Here is a 19,264-nt window from a genome sequence, read left to right on the forward strand (position 1 = left end):
TCACGATTGTGTTTTGTTTCAGTCCTAACATTCAAAGCAGTGTAAGAATGTCTTTGTGCAGCAGGCGAGGTGTGATGAGACTGAGCCTTCATACAATTGCAAGATGTTGAAAATTTGCCATTATTTATGAAAACAGTGATAAATTTCCATGATCAACATTTCTGTTACACTGCAATGATTGTCCCGTGGCATGTAAAATCAGAAAGATACGATAAAATGAGACTGGGTCATATGCAGGGAGAATGTTTGCCTTTCATGTTTATAGAAGTAGTGAAATATTTCCATGAATCTAAGAGTCACTTTTCCGTTCATTGAAGGACACAATCATCGCCTTGGAAGCTTCATCACGATGCTAGTTTGCATTTCTGAAGAGGGAAGAAGAAATCAATATGCAAATTCAATTCCATGGTTTTGGAAGTCCCATTGAGAACACGATTCATTTGCGCCGGCATAATGCTCTGACCGAGAAAGAATTGAAGGTGAGTTTGTAGTTTGGAAGATCGCAGCAATTTATGCATCAACTTCTTCATCGATAACGTTCCATTGCTTTCAAACTGCATTTTCCACTCTGCGAGATAATAACTGTTAGAACAAGCAACAGGATGGGTAGGTGGTCTATGGGGAATGCAATGTTACAAAACCCAATCCATTCAACAACATATTTCAGATATGTCAACAAATTAAATATTCCAGCACAGGATAAAACAAGGAAGATGAGAGTGAGGAGGCAATAGTTCTGATGACAAAAGAACAGAAATTTACCTTTCTCCATTCGAGCAAAAAAGCAGGCACACAAATAAATAATCATCTAACAATGCACATGTGCAACCGAGGCTACAGGGGGAGTAAAAATGCCGAATTGTTGTCATGCGTGTTGCTGAAAGGGTGATTGAAACAGATTCTGTGGTAAATTTGAAGAAATACAGATAATGCATCTCAGGATGTTGGAGAAGGAACATTTATGGACTGAGGCAAATTGTATTGCCCTTTTCAGGAGTTATTAGGTTCATAATGAATTGAAAGACTTTCTTCCGTGCTGAAAGCTTTAGTTTAGTTGCAGCTGGATCGCAATTTCTGTTCGTGGTAGTATTTAGCAAACTGTTAAAAGTGAATGTCACTGCACAGAATTCCAAACATGACTCCAATCAGTAGAGAAAATATCTAAGGGGTATGATGAGTTGTATCCTCTCATGTTGAACAATGCAGCGACAGCTACAATGGAGGCACTGATGATAATCTTCCAAGAATCCTTAGATTGTGGAAAATTCTCAGAGGATTGAAAGATTGTGAACATAACACCATTATTACAAAGATACTTCGACAAAATAGGAAGGCAGTATTGCCAATTTAGGTGAACCTGGGTAGATGTTCATGCCGGCAATGAAAGATGAAATAACAGGGTACTTAGTGTGCTATAACATCCTACAGAGTTAACATCCTTTTATTAAGGGGAAATAATAGTTGACAAACTTGCTACAGTGCTTTGAGAAGGAAACAAACATTACTGACGAAGGACCACCAGTTGATGTTGTACATTGAGATTTCAACAAAGCATTTGATAAGGTACAGCTCATAAAGTGTCTCAAAAGAAAAGAGCCCATGTGTTCCAGGGCAGTATGTTCGGATGGACAGAGGACTGCATCGTAAATAGAAGTAGAGTCGTAGCAGCGGGATGGTAACTTAGAAGTCGTGTACGGCCACAGAGTGAATGCTGCATAGGCCGAACACCTCATGTTGACTGGGTTGATTTCGGAAATGGCGGAGGGGATTGCTATGCTTAAGAATGTTGGGCGGGCTGGGACGACATTCATTGGAGTTTATAAGATTGAAACAAATCTTATTTTTTCAACATTTAAGATGCTTAAGAGGCTTGATGGTGTATATCTGTAGAGATTACTCCCATTTGTGAAAGATTTTACGACCAGAGGCCACATTTTCAAATTGGTTGCCTATTAATTTAGGGGAAGAATTAGTTCTTTCAGGTTGTAGCAATTTATTGAACACTTTAGCAGAAAAGGTTTTAGAGGTAATGCCATTAATTATATGCTCGGCTGAGATGGCCAGGTTAATTTTTAAATCCAGGAACAACGACAATGAGAAAAGGGTAGTCTTTACAGTGGAAGATACTTCAAGGATCCCCTTATTACTACAGAATACAGGGAGGAATTAAACACATCACTACCACACCATCAGTACCATGAGAGAAATAGCAGTAGACAATCTGATGGAGTAAAAGCAGATTAGACTCTTTGCCGTGATGGTTGACTTTCTAAGATTCTAAACAATGAGCTTCAGAGTCGGTGTATGCATTGATTGTAATTTCCCAAAAAGTTTTAGATTCGAGAGAAGCATCTGAGGGCTGGAAAAATGCTGATGTGACATCCCTATTTAAAAAGGAGAGAGGCAAAAAGAAGATAACTACAACCGAACCATCCTAACATCTATTGTTGGAAATATGTGGCAATCAGCGATGAAGAAAATAGTAGCAGGACATTTGGAAAGTCATAATCTAATCAAACAGAATCACCATAGCCTGATGAAAGAGAAATTATGTCTGGCTAATTGTTTTGGTTTTTGGAGGAAGTTTTGGAAGGAGAATTAATAGAGGAAAACCAGTAAATGTGTTGTGTTTGGACTTGGAGAAAGCATTTGAGAATGTACTCAAAAGTAATAAGCTGAGAGCTGAGGTTTTGAAGGTCGTGTATTGCTAGGGATCAGTATGCTTTGCATGTTCTGGAAGGAGAGATTGCATCTAGAGTGAATGTATATTTTGGTGGCAATGTCTGTGCAGAGTGTAAGAGGTGCCATTTGCTTGTTTTTTTTTGCCTGTTAGTTCATAAGCATTTTATTTTGAAACAGGGTAAATTGAAGCCAGAATCAGGGACCCAGAGGGTGAACCAGGCTCATTGTTTGGTGATAGCTAGTGGTTTAAGAATCTATTATCGGGAACTTTGAGATTGAAACTAAGTCGGAGAAATATTTACAGGCTACAAACTAAAAGACCAGAATGTTTTTAAATCAAATTAAGATCGAAGTAATTGAAATGGAGATGCCAGGCCAGACGATGATTTGTACCTACGTGACGGGGGAGTGGTCATACCCCATACTCCAGCTCAGGGTTGATGAACTAGAACCTCAGTTTTGACCAATCAACAAATCATGCGGGGGAGAGTTACCAGGGAATGCTGTGCTTCAGGAGGCAGTCAAACACCTTAGATTAACTAGCTGAAACTCGGTCAGTGGCCAGGGACGTGAGAGTGTGACAAAGAACAGGGCAGGTGGAAGGATCCAGGATAGTGCAGATGGAACCTTGGCCTTTGATCTTATCTAACAGCTTTGAGATTCTTTCTTCGTGTGTGGATGAGAGTGCAGGGTATAGGGAAGATGAGTAAGCTGACTGTAGCACTGTGGTACAGGGGGGACATTCAGGAGGGGATAAAAAGTGTAATGTAGTTATAATCAGAGGTAGTATAGTTTGGGGAATGAACACTGTTCGTTGTGATGAGGATCGAGAGTCTCGAAAGTAGTGTTGCCTGCCTGGTGCCCAGGTTCAGGATATTCCATCTCGGCTACAAAGGAACTTGAAGTGGGAGGAGTAGAAATCCAGCTTTTGTGGTCCACACAGGTACCATTGATATGGAAGAAAGAGGAAAGAGGTTCTGCTGAGGGATTATGAGCGCTGAGGTGAGAAAGCAGAACCAGAAATGTAGTAATCTCTGCATTCTTATCTGAGCAATTTGGCACAGTGTGAAGAAAATTCAAGATGTAAATGCATTGTTCAAATGGTGGCATGGCAGGAATGTGTTTGAATTCATGGGACATTGGCATGGGTATGGGGAAGGAGGGAGTTGTTCTGGTGGCATAGGCTCGACAAGAATCATATGGGGACAAGTATCCTGGCAAAAGACAGAGCTAGGTCTCGGGGGTAGAGCGTTAAAATAAAAAGTGTGGAGCGGGTGAGTTCAGTTGCATGGAAAATTATGGAAAAAGTTAGAAGCTGGTAAGTGCTTAGCAAAGTTTCCAGAGCAAGTCATAGGACCAAAAGTATGGAAATGGTCAGGACTCTGACTTCAGGTGCAGCAGATAAGAACGGTGGCCGAAAATGGCGGACTGAGGATCTTGTATTTAATTGCAGGGAGTGTATGAAACAAAGTGAATGAGTTTGTGGTGCAGATTGATCGCTCTGGGTATCACAGAGACATTGTTGTTGGGAACTAAATATCCAATGATTCATGTCCTATAGAAAGAACAGGCAAATGGTCAGAGATAACCAAATGTGGAGCTGGATGAACACAGCAGGCCAAGCAGCATCTCAGGAGCGCAAAAGCTGACGTTTCGGGCCGAGACCCTTATACTTCAGTAAACGTCAGCATTTGTGCTCCTGAGATGCTGCTTGGCCTGCTGTGTTCATACAGCTCCACACTTTGTTAAAGTGGATTCTCCAGCATCTGCTGTTCCCATTAGCACTGATAAAAATGGACAGAGATAACAGGGTTGGCTTGTCGGTAAGAAATGAGGTAGCGCTGAAGGAACCACAGGTCTTGAGCTTGTTTACTCATGACTTTGAGGAAAGGGGTGAATGTACTGTGGCGAAATTTGGAGTTGACTCAAAAATATTTAGAAAGACAAGGCATGACAGAGAAACAGAGATTTACCAGGATGTTAGATAATGAAATGTGAGGCTGGATGAACACAGCAGGCCCAGCAGCATCTGAGTAGCACAAAAGCTGACGTTTCGGGCCTGGACCCTTCATCAGAGAGGGGGATGGGGTGAGGGTTCTGGAATAAATAGGGAGAGACGGGGAGGCGGACCGAAGGTGGAAAAGTCCCTCTTCCACACCTACACAGGCCCCGAACCCCACCTCATCCCCCGTTACATTGATGACTGTATCGGCGCCGCCTCTTACTCCCCAGAGGAGCTCGAACGGTTCATCCACTTCACCAACACCTTCCACCCCAACCTTCAGTTCACGTGGGCCATCTCCAGCACATCCCTCACCTTCCTGGACTTCTCAGTCTCCATCTCAGGCAACCAGCTTGTAACTGATGTCCATTTCAAGCCCACCGACTCCCACAGCTACCTGGAATACACCTCCTCCCACCCACCCTCCTGCAAAAATTCCATCCCCTATTCCCAATGCCTCCGCCGCTTCTGCTCCCGCGATGAGGCATTCCACTCCCGCACATCCCAGATGTCCAAGTTCTTCAAGGACCGCAACTTACCCCCACAGTGGTCGAGAACGCCCTTGACCGCGTCTCCCGCATTTCCCGCAACACATCCCTCACACCCCGCCCCCGCCACAACCGCCCCAAGAGGATCTCCCTCGTTTTCACACACCACCCCACCAACCTCCGGATACAACGCATCATCCTCCGACACTTGCGCCATCTACAATCTGACCCCACCACCCAAGACATTTTTCCATCCCCACCCCTGTCTGCTTTCCGGAGAGACCACTCTCTCCGTGACTCCCTTGTTCGCTCCACGCTGCCCTCCAACCCCACCACACACGGCACCTTCCCCTGCAACCGCAGGAAATGCTACACTTGCCCCCACACTTCCTCCCTCACCCCTATCCCAGGCCCCAAGATGACATTCCACATTGGCAGATGTGCAGGTGAACCTCTGCTTAATGTGGTATACTGCATCCACTGTACCCGGTGTGGCTTCCTCTACATGGGGGAAACCAAGCGGCGGCTTGGAGACCGCTTTGCAGAACACCTCCGCTCAGTCCGCAACAGTTCGTCCCCTCCCCCCACTGCACCACACAACCAGCCCAGCTCTTCCCTTCCACCCACTGCATCCCAAAACCAGTGCAACCTGTCTCTGCCTCCCTAACCTGTTCTTCCTCTCACCCATCCCTTCCTCCCACCCCAAGCCGCACCCCCATCTACCTACTAACCTCATCCCACCTCCTTGACCTGTCTGTCTTCCCTGGACTGACCTATCCCTTCCCTACCTCCCCACCTATGCTCTCTCCACCTATCTTCTTTTCTCTCCATCTTGGGTCCGCCTCCCCCTCTCTCCCTATTTATTCCAGAACCCTCACCCCATCCCCCTCTCTGATGAAGGGTCCAGGCCCGAAACGTCAGCTTTTGTGCTCCTGAGATGCTGCTTGGCCTGCTGTGTTCATCCAGCCTCACATTTTGTTATCTTGGATTCTCCAGCATCTGCAGTTCCCATTATCTCAAAATAAAGATGCACCAGTTTACAAATGAGATAAGAAGGAATTTCTTCTTTCAGAGCGCTGAGTGTCTTTGGAACTCCTGACCAATAGATATCTATGATGGAAAAGTCCGAAAGCACGCATAGGACTGAGATAAATGCATTCTTGGCAAGTTTTGGGGGTTCAAGGGTAACGGTGAAAGGACAGCAAAGTGGGTATGCAGAGTGTGACATGAACCATTATCCTATTGGATGGAGGATCAGGTCAAAGGACCTATTTCTATTGGCCATGTCGTCTTAAACGATGATATTTGGTAACTAGAAGGACAAGAACGAGAGGTAAATGGGGACCCATCAGCAGGATGTTCCTATTCAAGCTACTGATGATCCTGAAACTGAAATATATCTCAGTTCCTTCATGGTTAAAATCATGAAACTGACTTCCTAACAGGATTGTGAATCTAGTTACACAAAATTGACTGCAGTGTTTCAAGAAGCTAGCTCATCCTGACTTTCTCGAGGGCAACTAGGCCCAGTGCTGTCAAGATTTCGGAAATGAATTCAAAGATGATGCGTTACATTTCTAGAACGAGCCAAGGTACATTAACTTGATGTTGCAGGCAGTTTTGGTGGTCTGTCAAGACTTGAAACGATCTCTAACCCAGGCTATGCTGTTTCAAAAAATTCAAGTCATTGGGCTGCAGCATTGAGCTGATTCCAATCGGTTGTGGAGCGTTCTTTTACTCTAGGATTTGAAATATAATGTCCTGGCTGCTGCAGCAATGCGTTGTGAATGTGTGTTGCATTTTAATTTGAATGGAAGAGTTTTAAAAACAAAAGCCTGCCTTCACAGGCAAATTCCAAGTTCTGAAGCATTTTCAATAATTTTCGATTTAATAACGATGGCCCAATTAGTGTTCCAAAAACAGAGTTCTATGATTTAGTTAACAGAATTCAATTATGCGAGTAGAGAGAAGGTGGTGGGAGCTTAGTACTTGAACAGCTGTTGCCGATGTGCTGTGGGTACTCTCAATGTCATGACAGAGCGAAATGCAGGGTTGTCACACAGGAATCCTATCTTACTTTTGCCCTTGTCCCTCTAAATGGAAGTGGTCGTGAGTTGGAAAATGCTGTTGATGGATTTTGGTGAATTCCCTCGCCTTGTGTGTAGTTCGCAAGTGCACCCCCTCGTGTGTGTTCAGATTAATTTCCATTTGCCACACAAATCAATCTGACCTGCCTGTTTTCATCACCCTGCAATCCTGGGCTCTCCTCATCACAAGTTACCATCTCAGCGATTTTCATATGTTTCACAAACTTAGTGATCACCCCTCGAAACATTTAAGTCTAAATCATTCTGATATAGCACAGCAGTGAGCGCTCGAACAATAATCCCTCGAGAGCCTCACTGGACACAGACTTTCAGTCACGAAACATGGATCAACCATAACCTTCTGCTTCCTGCCAACTCAGCCCATTCTGAATCCAACTTACCAAATAAAGTCAGAGTCATCGAGCTGTAGAATATGGAAATGGACCCTTTGGTCCAACTTGTCCATGTCAACCAGATATCCTAACTAATCCAGTCCCATTTTCCTGCGTTTGCTACATAGCCATCTTAACCCCCCTCATTTATATCCCCTTCCAGATGCCTCACAAATGTTGTAATTTTCCCAGCCTCCACCACTCCCTCGGAGAATCAAGTGTGGAGCTGGATGAACACAGCAGGCCAAGCAGCATCTTAGGAGCACAAAAGCTGACGTTTCGAGTGGAGACCCTTCATCAGAAAAGGGGAATAGGGAGAGGGTTCTGAAATAAATAGGGAGCGAGGGGGAGGCGGATCGAAGACGGTCAGAGGAGAAGATCGGTGGGGAGGAGACACGCGACTTAAAAAGGCCGGGATGGAAACTGTAGACGAGAGTATAGGTGGGGAGGTAGGGAGCAGATAAGTCAGCCCGGGGGGGGACGGACAGGTCAAGAGGGCAGGATGAGTTTAGTACGTCGGAAATGGAGGTGGGTCTTGAGGTGGGAGGAGGGGATAGGTTAGAGGAAGAACAGTTTAGGGAGGCGGGGACGAACTGGGCTGGTTTTGGGATGCAGTGGGGGGAGAGGAGATTTTAAAGCTTGTGAAATCCACATTGATACCATTGAGCTGCAGGGTTCCCAAGCGGAATATGAGTTGCTGTTCCTGCAACCTTCGTTTGGCATCATTTGTGGCACTGCAGGAGGCCCATGTTCAGTTTGGTTATGACTTTTGAGGAATGGATGGTCCCTTGGAGATTGAAATTGGACAAAGATTTCAGGATTTTTTCATGTTCTTGTCTTTCTGTTGCGCCCCTCGGAAAAAAGCAATGAAAGTGCCGTTAATTTTTTTGCATGACGAGCTGCTGCATACTAACCGGTCTCACACCATTAACATCACCTTGTCCTTGTGGATATGGATAAAGTTCTCAAAGCTGACAGAAGATTGAAACCTCTTGGATTATGTGACGATGGTACGTTTCCTTGCGTTTAAAAAAAAAATGCTTGCAGCTTAATGAGCATAATATAGAGCACAGTGGCTCTGGTTAACACTGCTGTGTCAATTCCACCCTTTGGTGACTTTCTGTGTGGAGTTTGCACATTCTCCATGTGCCTGCATGGGTTTTCTCCGGGTGCTCGAGTTTCCTCCCACAGTCAAAAGATGTGCAAGGTCGGTGGATTGGCCATGCTAAATTTCCCAAGGTGTTCAGTGATGTGTCGGTTAGGTGAGTTATAGGTGGATGGGTCTGGGTGGGATGCTGTGAGGGGCAGTGTGGACATGTTGGGCTGACGGACCTGTTTCCACACAGTATGGATTCTCTGATTCATGATTCTATAATTTTACTGAGCGCAAAGGTACAATATTAACTCGTCATATTTGTCTCACCTCTTTACATATTGACAAGAAAGCTTTCATGTCAGTTTCTATGCATTTGCAACTTGTCTGCTGTCTCTAACAAGGCTGACTATATCTCCTTCTCTGATGCACATCTCCTGTCCCCTGACACTGAGAGGTGACACCTGCTTTTCATTCAGTGCAATCAATAAAACAATAGCCTCCATATCAGATCCAGCGGCTTCTCTTAACGCACAGACGCTGTTCTTTTTTTCCTCCAGGTATTGACCACTCATCATTTCTAATTCCTCATGTCATCTCTCTCTCATGCTCCCTCTCTCTCTCAGTCTTTATCTCTCCTCTCCCTGTTCTCCCCCATCACTTCACTCACAGGCACAAACAGAAGTTGACAGTCACACGATGTTGCACATGCATATCCTGTCCCTCATGCACAAACACACTACACACACAAAAAAAAAGTCAGGAACACAGTCTCTCACAAACACACTCTGTCACATTCTCACTCATTCATAGTCCATACCGCCACACAGTCGTACACGGTCTTGCACACATTCTGTGGCACACTTGCATGCACTGTCGCAGGATCTTTTGCCAATGCTGTTACTCTCAAGTACACACACACTACCACAAATCTCTCCCTCACACACTTACACTTGCAAATTCGCTTGCTGTCAAGCTCACTCACTCTTAGAGACACTCTCACTCCCTCATGCATGCTGTAACACTTCCCTTCTTGTGCTAACTCTCTTTCACACACTCTTGAGCACAGTCACTGGCACACACATTCTGTCATGCGCACACTCACGCTTTCATGCACTGTCTTTGCACTCTTGAACACAATCATACACTCACCTCTCTCTTGCACACAGTCAATTTGATTTGAGTCGTCATTGTCACATGTGCCCAAGTACAGTGACAAGTTTTCTTCTGCATGCAGTATAGACAGATCATACCATACAAGGCGCATTAGTGAAATGGAACATAGCGACAGCTGCAGAGAAGATGCACAGAGAGCGAGATCAAAATTAGATTTAAACTTTTCAGTGTCCTATTCAGATGTCGAATAACAGCGGTGAAGAAGCTGTTCTTGAATCTTTTCACACATGTATACAAACTTGTTGACACCTTCCCTTCAGAAAAAGGGAGAAGAGAGTGTAATTGGCGGGTGAGAAGGGCCTTTGATTATGTCAGTTTCTTTCCCGAGGCAGCAGGAAGTAAAGGTGGAATCAACGAATGGAAGGCTGGTTTGCATGATAGACTATGCTGTGTTCATGACTCTGTAGTTTCTTGTGGTCTTAGGAAGAGCTGTTGCCAAACCATGCCGTGACATGCATCCAGATAGGATGCTTTCTCTGGTACATAAATGAAAGTTGACCTTGTGGACACACCGAATTACCTTAGCCTGCTGGGGAAATAGAGACATTGGTGTGCGCTTTTGCCCATTGCGACGATCTGGGTGGACCAGGAGAGATTGTTGGTGATCGACACTCTCAACTATCTCCACCTCAGCAACATCTCTCTCACTGCCTGATGCAGGCGCTCACACACTCTCACATTCTGTAGCCTATTCTGTTTGTCTGTCTGTCTGTCTGTCTGTCTGTCTCTCTCTCTCTCTCTCTCACAGTCTCTCTCTGTCTCGCGCTCTCTGTCTCTCTCGCGCTCTCTCTGTCTCTCTCGCGCTCTCTCTGCCTCTCTCGCGCTCTCTGTCTCTCTCGCGCTCTCTCTGTCTCTCTCGCGCTCTCTCTGTCTCTCTCTCTCTCTCTCTCTCTCTCTGTCTCCACCCACCCACCCCCCCCCCCCACCCCCCAGCAACCCCTCTGGCTTTGTCTCTCTCTCTCTTTCTCTCTCTCCCCCACACACACCCACTATTTTCTCAGTCTTCCGTGGTATCTGAATTGTTGGAAGAATTAACTTAGACTGAGCGTGGATTTTCTCCCAATATAGTTATGACAAAGCAGAACCAATTCTGCCTGGAAGAAGAAAGGCAGGAGCATAATAATTAGGGATTGTTTTGCTAGAGGAACCGTGCTGTGATATGCATCCAGATAGGATGCTTTCTGTGGTACATCAGTGAAAGTTGCCCTTGTGGACACATGGAATTGCCTTCGCCTCCTGGGAAGTAGAGACAACGGTGTGCTTTTTTGCCCATTGCGATGATCTGGATGGACCAGTGAACTAATCTAAGCCCATCCCCCCGACACGATCCCATTATCATCCATATGCTTATCCAAGGACTGTTGAAATGCCCCTAATGTGGCTGAGCTAACTGCATTGGCAGGCAGGGGGTTCCACATCCTTACCACTCTCTGAGTAAAGAACCTGCCTCTGACATCTATCTCAAATCTATTACCCCTCACTGTTTAGCTGTGCCCCCTCATACAAGCTGATGTCATCATCCTCGGAAAAAGACCCTCACTGTCCACCCGATCTCATCCACTTGTCATCTTGTATGTCTCTATTAAATCCCCTCTGAACCACCTTCTCTCCAATGAGTACAGACCCAAGTCCCTCAGCCTTTCTTCAGAAGACCTTTGCTCCAGACCAGGCAACATCTCCTCTGCACCTTTTCCAATGCTTCCGCATCCTTCCTGTAATGGGGCGACCAGAACTGTACGCAATATTCCAAATGAGACCGCACCAGCTTTTTGGACAGTTGCAGCATGACATCACAGCTCTGGATCTCAATCCCTCTGCCAATAAAACCTAAAAGACCTAAGCCTTCTTCACAGCACTATCAACCTGGATGGCAATTTTCAGGGATCGACATAGATGGACACCCTCTGCACAGCAACACAACCAAGAATCTTTCCATTGACCCAATATTCTGCCTTCTTATTATTCATCCCAAAGTGAATCACCTCACATTTATCCGCATTGAACTCCACCTGCCACCTTTCCGCCCAATTCAGCAGTTCATCCAACGTCTACCGGTAACCTGCAACATTCTTCCACATTGTCCACCACTCCACTGACTTTAGTGTCAGCTGCAAACTTACTAACCCATCTACCAATGCCTCCGTCCAAGTCACTTATGAAAATGACAAACAGCAGTGATCCCAAAATAGATCCTTGAGACACATCACTAGGAACCAGACTCCAGGCTGAATATTTTCTATCAAGCACCACTGGTTGCCGCCTTAGCCAAAGCCAGTTTCTAATCCAACCTGCTAAATCTCCCTCAATCCCATGTCTCCATGTTTTCTCCAATAGCCTACCATGTGGAACCTTATCGAAGGCTTTACTGAAGTCCACGTACACCACGTCAACTGCCCGACCCTCATCCACATGCTTGGTCACCTTCCAAAATTACTCAATGACGCTTGTGAGACACGACCTGCCCTTGACAAATCCATGTTGACTATCTCCCATCAAATTGGTGCTTGCTCGATGATTATAAATCCTATCTCTTATAATCCTTTCCAAAACATTTCCTACAACAGACGTAAGGCTCACTGGGTTTGTAATTACCTGGGGCATCTCTACTGCCCTCTTTGAACAAGGGCACAACATTTGCAACCCTCCAGCCTTCTGGTACTAAACCTGTAGACAATGAGGACTCAAAGATCAAGGCCCAAGGCTCCGCCGCCTGTTCCGTAGCCTCCCAGAGAATCTGAAAGTTTTGAAGGATGATGCGTTGTATCTGGAGGTTGGTGGGGTGGTACGTTAGGACGAGGGAGACTTTGTTTTGGTTGTTGTTGCGGGGTGGGGTGAGAGGGATTTGTTGCAGGAAATGCTGGAGACACCGTCGAGGGCGTTATCAACCACAGAGCGGGGCAAGTTGTGGTCCTTGAAAAATGAGGACATCTGAGATATGCGGGAATAGAATACCTCATCCTGGGAGCGCAGATGCAGAGGCAAAGGAATGGGGAATAGGGGATGAATTGTTGCGGGAATATGGTGGGAGGAGGTGTATTCTTGGTAGCTGTGGGAATTGGTGGAGTTGAAATGGATATTTGTTTCTCAGTGGTTGGAAATAGTGAGGTCCAGGATGGAGAGAGAGGTATCAGAGATTGTCCAGGTGAACTTCAAGTTCGGGAGGAAGGTGTTGGTGAAGTGGATGAACTGTTCGAGCCCCTTGTGGCAACACGAGCGGTGCCGATACGGCCATCGATGTAACGGAGGAAGAGGTGAGGTTGAGGGCCAGTGTAGGTACGGAAGAGGGAGCGTTCCATGTAACCTCCAAAGAGGCAGGCATCGCTTGGGCCCATGTGGCTACCCTGGCCACCCTGTTTGTCTGTTGGAAGTGGGAGGAATTGAAAGAGAAACTGTTGAGGGTTGTTCAAGGACCGGAACTTCCCCCTCCTCAGTGGTCAAAAACGCCCTCGACCGTGTCACCCGCATTTCCCACACCTCATCCCTCACACTCGCTCCCCATAATAACTACCAAAACAGTGCCCTCCTCGCCCTCGCGTACCACCCCACCAACCTCCGGATTCAATGCCTCGTCCTCCGACCCTTCTGCCATCTGCAATCCGACCCCACCACCAAAGACGTTTTTCCCACCACCCTCAGGTGACTCCCTGATCCGCTGCACACTCCCCTCGGCTGCATCCAAAACCAGCCCACCTATCCCATCCTGCAACCTCAAACCCCACCCCCATTTCCTACCTCCTAACCTCTTCCCGCCCCCGAGACCTGTTCGTCCTCCCCGGACTGACCTATCCCCTCCCTACCTCCCCACCTACACTCACCTCGACTGGCTCCATCCCCACCTCTTTAAGTTGTCTGTCTCCTCTCCACCTAACTTCTCCTCTATCCATCTTTGATCCGCCTCCCCCTCTCTCGCTATTTATTTCAGAACTCTCTCCCCCTCCCCCTTTTCTGATGAAAGGTCTCGGCCCAACATGTCAGTTTTGGTGCTCCTAAGATGCTGCTTGGCCTGCTGTGTTCATCCAGCTGCGCACTTTGGTATCTCTACATCTCTTAACAACCTCATTAAGTGAGTTCTAGAGAGAACTGTGCAGGGTAGACTTTGGGTTTATCATTCTAACTTGCCAGTCCTGAAAGATGAAAGTTGGTTTGTGTTGGATGTTTGTCTCATAGCTACGAAAGATACACTGAAAGGATTTTTCAAATCTTTTGTTGAGAATTGTACCCATTTAGTCAGTAATCCTTTTCCTTTTTTAAAGCTTCCTTGGTAGTGACAAATTTCAAATATCTGCGGAATTTTATTTGGCTTTGTATTGGTTCTCTGTGATTATCTGTTAATGACTCGACGACCTGCTAGCTGATTACAGAATTTATCATTGATGTGCTTCAGTCTTATAATATATATCCCAATTTCAGGAGAAAGTCCAGAGAGACCTTTTAAAGGAAAGGGGTTTCGAAAGAAAATCTATCGATCAAAATCATGAATAGTTGATAAATTATTTGCATTTCATATTTCCAGAACCTACCCCGGAAGAGAGAGCCCAGAGAATTGCCAAAGCTGTCCGCAAACAGTCAACAGAAGTGAAGGAAAATTGGGAGCAATTGAAAACCCGTGCAAGCAACTGGCAGAAACAGGTGGAAAAGGCGTTGGAGAAACTTCAAGAACTGCAGAAAGCTCTGGATGATCTTGAGGCTCATGTGATAACAGCTGAGGGGGTCCACACTGATTGGCAACCTGTGGGTGACCTGCTTATTGACTCATTGCAGGATCACATTGATAAAACCACAGTAAGTGCAATTACATTACACTTCACTTATGAACAGATGTAACCACAATGTTGTATGGAGACGATCAGTAATATGAGTACTTCAGTAATATTGATTGAATGGTTGTTAACTTAATTTGCAAATTAAAACTTAGTTGAGCATGCCTTCTGATGATATCACAACATGAATATCAGTATAATTGAGGATTTTATTAGTCAGTGACATCAGCTGAGTTATCTGCTTGTTGCCATGTTATCAGGGTTAAAGGTAAAGTCTTAGCACGCCATTTGGCGACTCCTTGGAGAGAGACAACTGGTTATGATTTAACCTGAAGATGACCACGCCTCAGTCAAGTAGAGCGGTTGAGGCGAAGACCCTTTGTGGTAAGCTCACTGGTATGGCAATTGAGCCCTCTCTGCAGGGCATCAGTCTGCATCAAAAACCAACCGTTCAGCCAACTGAATTTGAATAGAGTTTAGGATTGGAGAGCAATCCATGCAATTATTTTTTTTAATGAATGTTTCTCACTGAGACTCTCTCACTGGCAAACTTTTTAAAAGCCAGCTCAGCCATACAGGCGAGATCAGTTCCTGATCTCAGCTGAATTTTTTGACCTGGGGTGGGTCTGCGTTCGGAGTTCAGTGATTGGAATGAATTCTCATTAAGTTAGCGAGAGGGATACTGCACGTGAATAGATCGATGTTTTGAGCAGAGGACGAGATATGAGCAAAAGTTTAATTGATGTGGAAGACCAGCCACAATCATCATTGACGGTGGAGCAGGCTCGAGTGTCCATGCAACATTGTGCTGCCGCTATTTGACTTGTTCTGTGGAAAGGAAGGAAAATGGTCAAAGTGTCAAAAATGATGAAGACCACATCATTCTACAACCTCAAAATTTGATTGTGTTCAGCATATTATCACTCCTGGTACCCCTAAATCCTGGTCTATCATCTCAGCAGCTCGACTCTGCCCATAAGCTGGTTACTTGTGACATTTTTGAGGGATCTTCCCAAGTCTGAAAATCATTTTTGTTTTTGTAGAATCAGAGTTGGCCAGTGTGGAAGGAGGTCGTTTGGCATATCATAGCTCTTTGAAGTAACTCCCCAATTCGTCCCCCTCTGCTTGGCAATGACTTCAACCGCTTATAAAATCTCTTTAATGGAGGGAAACTTTGAAGGCGTCTGAAAGGAGTATTCACGATCCCAGAATACAACTGAGCCTTATTAAGTTCTTAGTTTTGACGATCAAGAGCTTGATGAAAGAGGATTGTTTTAAAAAGTGCCTTAAAAGAGGAAACGTACAGAGGCTAAGATGTGTAGGAAGTTAGCGAGTTTTGAGAAGATTTGTTGCTTGGGTTGAGGTTCTGGATGTGAGTTTGCTCGCTGAAGGTGCAGGAAGTCTCTTGTTGGGTTTGAAGCCGACACAATTAAATGTTTGGCAACTAGTAGTGGGCCGTTTGAAATCAAGAGTGGGCAAGAGGACATAATTAGACGAGTGCAGATATCCTGAAGTATGGTTGGACTGGTGGAGATTACCAAAATAGCCATAGGCATAGCCAAGGAACGATTTGGAAACAAAAATGAGAATTTAATAAAATTACCGTTAATAGTGTCAGTCAGGTAGAAAGTACAGAGAATAGGATTTGGTTCAAGGTGAGACTCGGGCAGTGGAGTTTTAGACGACGTCAAGTTTTCAATGGGCAAATGTGGGACTCCAACAGGGAATGCATTGGAATTGTCAGGTCCAGAAGTGAAGCAGTTCCAGATGAAGGTTTCACTGCTAATGAGCCAAGACAAGAGACAGGTAGGCAGGATTGAAAAGGTGTAAAGAGACAGCTTGAGGGATTGCATGAATGTGTTGTTGGACGTTCATCATGGGATAAACAAGATGCCAAGGTTGTGCTGAGACAAGCGTAATATTACATTGTTGCCAAGGCGGAGTAATGCAATCAGTAGGTCGTGAATAGAGATTGGTGTGGGGACCACAAAGTAGTCTTCCCAGTTTTAAATTGTTATCTCTACATAGTTGCGCAACTTTATGTTCTGTTCAAAAGGCATTACTGACAAGGAAACAGAAGTTAGCCATTTGTTTACTTGTCAATATATCTTGATTTTTCCACCATCTTCTCCAATTATTAACACAACATGTGCACTGTACGAACTGAACCGTTCAAACCTTAAAAGGAAATGTTAAAATTGTGGAATATAAAGTTAAATTTATTTCATTGAAAATTTAAATAAATTACATGAAGGTTTGACCAAGACTGCAAGGAATTAGATGGAACACCAGATGAATAAAACAAGCAGTGGTAAGGTGGTATTAGCTGGATGTTCCTGAAGAAAGAGAACACAGCCAACCTTTCTTCCATAAGGGGGATTAATTGTGTGGTGTCAGACACAGTCGATTCAATCATTCCTTCTGTCTTTACTGTCTGACTATACTATGGTTGTAATATTTCCTTTTTTAAATGCTCAAGGTTAGACATACTTCACTTGACATTCTCATTTTATAAATTTTAAGAAGTTGACTTATTGTCAAGTCACGGTAGGATTGAAAACACATTCTATAACTGTTTGAAGTCAGAAGTCACATGACACCAGCTTGTCATCCAACAGGTTCATTTGAAATCACACAAGCTTTTGGAGTGCAGCCCCTTCATCAGGTGCAGTTAGTGAGGTGACCACAGAGAGAGAGAGCTTATAAGCAGAGAGATCAAAAGATCATAGAATTGGCGTGAGTGGAGTGTCAGATAATAACTCTATACAGGTGACCAAGAGTGTTAGAGGCAAGTAAAGCGTTTATAAAGTCCATGTCAGTGCTGTGTTGTCATGATAATCAGGCAGCGCAACAGGAATGTACAAAAGGTGACATCTCAGGTCAGACTCTGACTTGTAGTTTAGAGGCTTGTGTTCAGAATCTGTCTTAGAGTTTTCACCTTTATTTCAAAAGCAAGAATTTATAAGATACCACACTGACTGTAACGACAAGTTGTGTGTTTCTTCAACAAAATATCTGCAAACAAACAAACATCCTGGATGAAGACTTATTATCTGACACTCCACTCACACCAGTTGTATGATGTTTTGATCTGTCTGCTTATCAATTGTGTGACTGTGTGTTTTCCTCCCTGACCGCACCTGATGAAGGGACTGCACTCCGAAAGCTTGTGTGATTTCAAATAAACCTGTCAGATTATAACCTGATGTCATGTGAGCTCTGACTTTGTCCATCCTCGTCCAACACCAGCACCTCCACATTATAACTGTTTGGAACCAAGTCAGTGCAACAGGCATATGTTGAACATTTGACTTCGGAAGAATGCCTAGTGCTGAAAAATTCATTAATAACAAAGGATTTCTTCATTGTGCCATCTATCGTAACATGCTGCGTCTCACAGTCATAATGAAAGGATGGCCACTTCAATTTAGCAGGGCCAAGAACAGTTATGGACATTTTTAGCATGGGAGGAGGCCATTCAACCTATTTTATCTGTCCCAGCTCTCTCCCAGCACAAGAAAATTAATCCTTCTCTCGAACTCATTCCACATATTTCACAGAATTGAAATATATAGGTACATATTTAGGAGATTTTAACATCAAGTGAGCAGTTCTTGCACTTCACCTTGTCACTAAAAATGGAAAACTTGACTTACAAAGAGTGGGTCTTTATTTTGTTCTGTTTTGATGATGAAGCAGATGCAAGTCGAAGTGCTGGAACTGGCCTCTTGAACTTAGCAACTGTTCAACGTGTATAAAATGAATTCAGTGCGCATCTACTAAAAGCAGTTTTATGGAAGGAAAAGGTACCAAAGAAGATTTGGTGTATTGTGCTTGATGCTATTATACGCCAACCTGTGAAAACAGAACTCTACGACTGTGAGTGTTGAGTTCTGAGAGGGGGCTATCTTGTTTGAATGTACATTGCTAAGCCTAGGCCTATTTTCCCAACAGCAAAATTGGTAATCCAGCAAGAAATGGCTATTTCTCACATTTGTTGGCTGTAAGTGTCTGTTTAAAGTTTCCTTATATACAGGTGCTTAACCTGCTTTTACAGTTTGAACATTTATTATGCTAATGAAAATTTTTTGAATGGTTTCACCTCCAGTTTTCCTCTTTATACATATTTGGTATTTTTTCAGGGTAAGGACTATCTGCAAAATCTGAGATTGGGTTTTGAAAGACAGCAGCCTTTGTTTTGGAGAGATAATGGGAACTGCAGATGCTGGAGAATGCGAGATAACACCGTGTGGAACTGGACGAAGACAGCAGGCCAAGCATCATCTTAGGAGCACAAAAGCTGATGTTTCGGGCCGAGAACCACCTTCAGAAAATGGGGAGGGGGTGCGGGTTCTGGATTAAATAGGGAGAGAGGGGGAGGCGGATGGAAGATGGATGGAGGAGAAGGTAGGTGGAGAGGAGAGTATGGGTAGGGAGGCAGGGAGGGGATAGGTCAGTCTGGGGAGGCGGGACAGGTCAAGGGAGCGGGATGAGGGGAAATAGGGGTGCGGCATGAGGTGGGAGGGGGGAATGGGTGAGAGGAAGAATAGGTTAGGGAGGCGGGGACGAGCTGGGCTGGTTTCG

The 19,264-nt window shown here is 44.8% G+C and overlaps 1 protein-coding gene across 2 annotated transcripts; it reads left to right on the forward strand.

The window, feature by feature from the left end:
- Positions 1 to 320: 320 nt before the first annotated feature.
- LOC132209266 (utrophin-like) lies at positions 321 to 19,175 on the forward strand. Of its 2 annotated transcripts, none has more exons than XR_009445347.1 (3): positions 321 to 479; positions 14,434 to 14,702; positions 18,823 to 19,170. XR_009445347.1 is itself a non-coding variant. In XM_059644393.1 (3 exons), the coding sequence occupies exons 1-3, from the start codon at positions 8,604 to 8,606 to the stop codon at positions 18,967 to 18,969; spliced, it is 474 nt and encodes a 157-aa protein (XP_059500376.1). In that variant the 5' UTR covers positions 8,589 to 8,603; the 3' UTR covers positions 18,970 to 19,175. The 2 variants fall into 2 exon arrangements, 1 of the variants encoding a protein (XP_059500376.1); XM_059644393.1 differs by lacking the exon at positions 321 to 479 and adding an exon at positions 8,589 to 8,661 and having other exon boundaries at positions 18,823 to 19,175.
- The last annotated feature ends 89 nt before the right edge of the window (positions 19,176 to 19,264 follow it).

The sequence above is a fragment of the Stegostoma tigrinum genome, unplaced genomic scaffold (assembly GCF_030684315.1).
Source record: "Stegostoma tigrinum isolate sSteTig4 unplaced genomic scaffold, sSteTig4.hap1 scaffold_79, whole genome shotgun sequence".
NCBI classification, from domain to species: domain Eukaryota; kingdom Metazoa; phylum Chordata; class Chondrichthyes; order Orectolobiformes; family Stegostomatidae; genus Stegostoma; species Stegostoma tigrinum.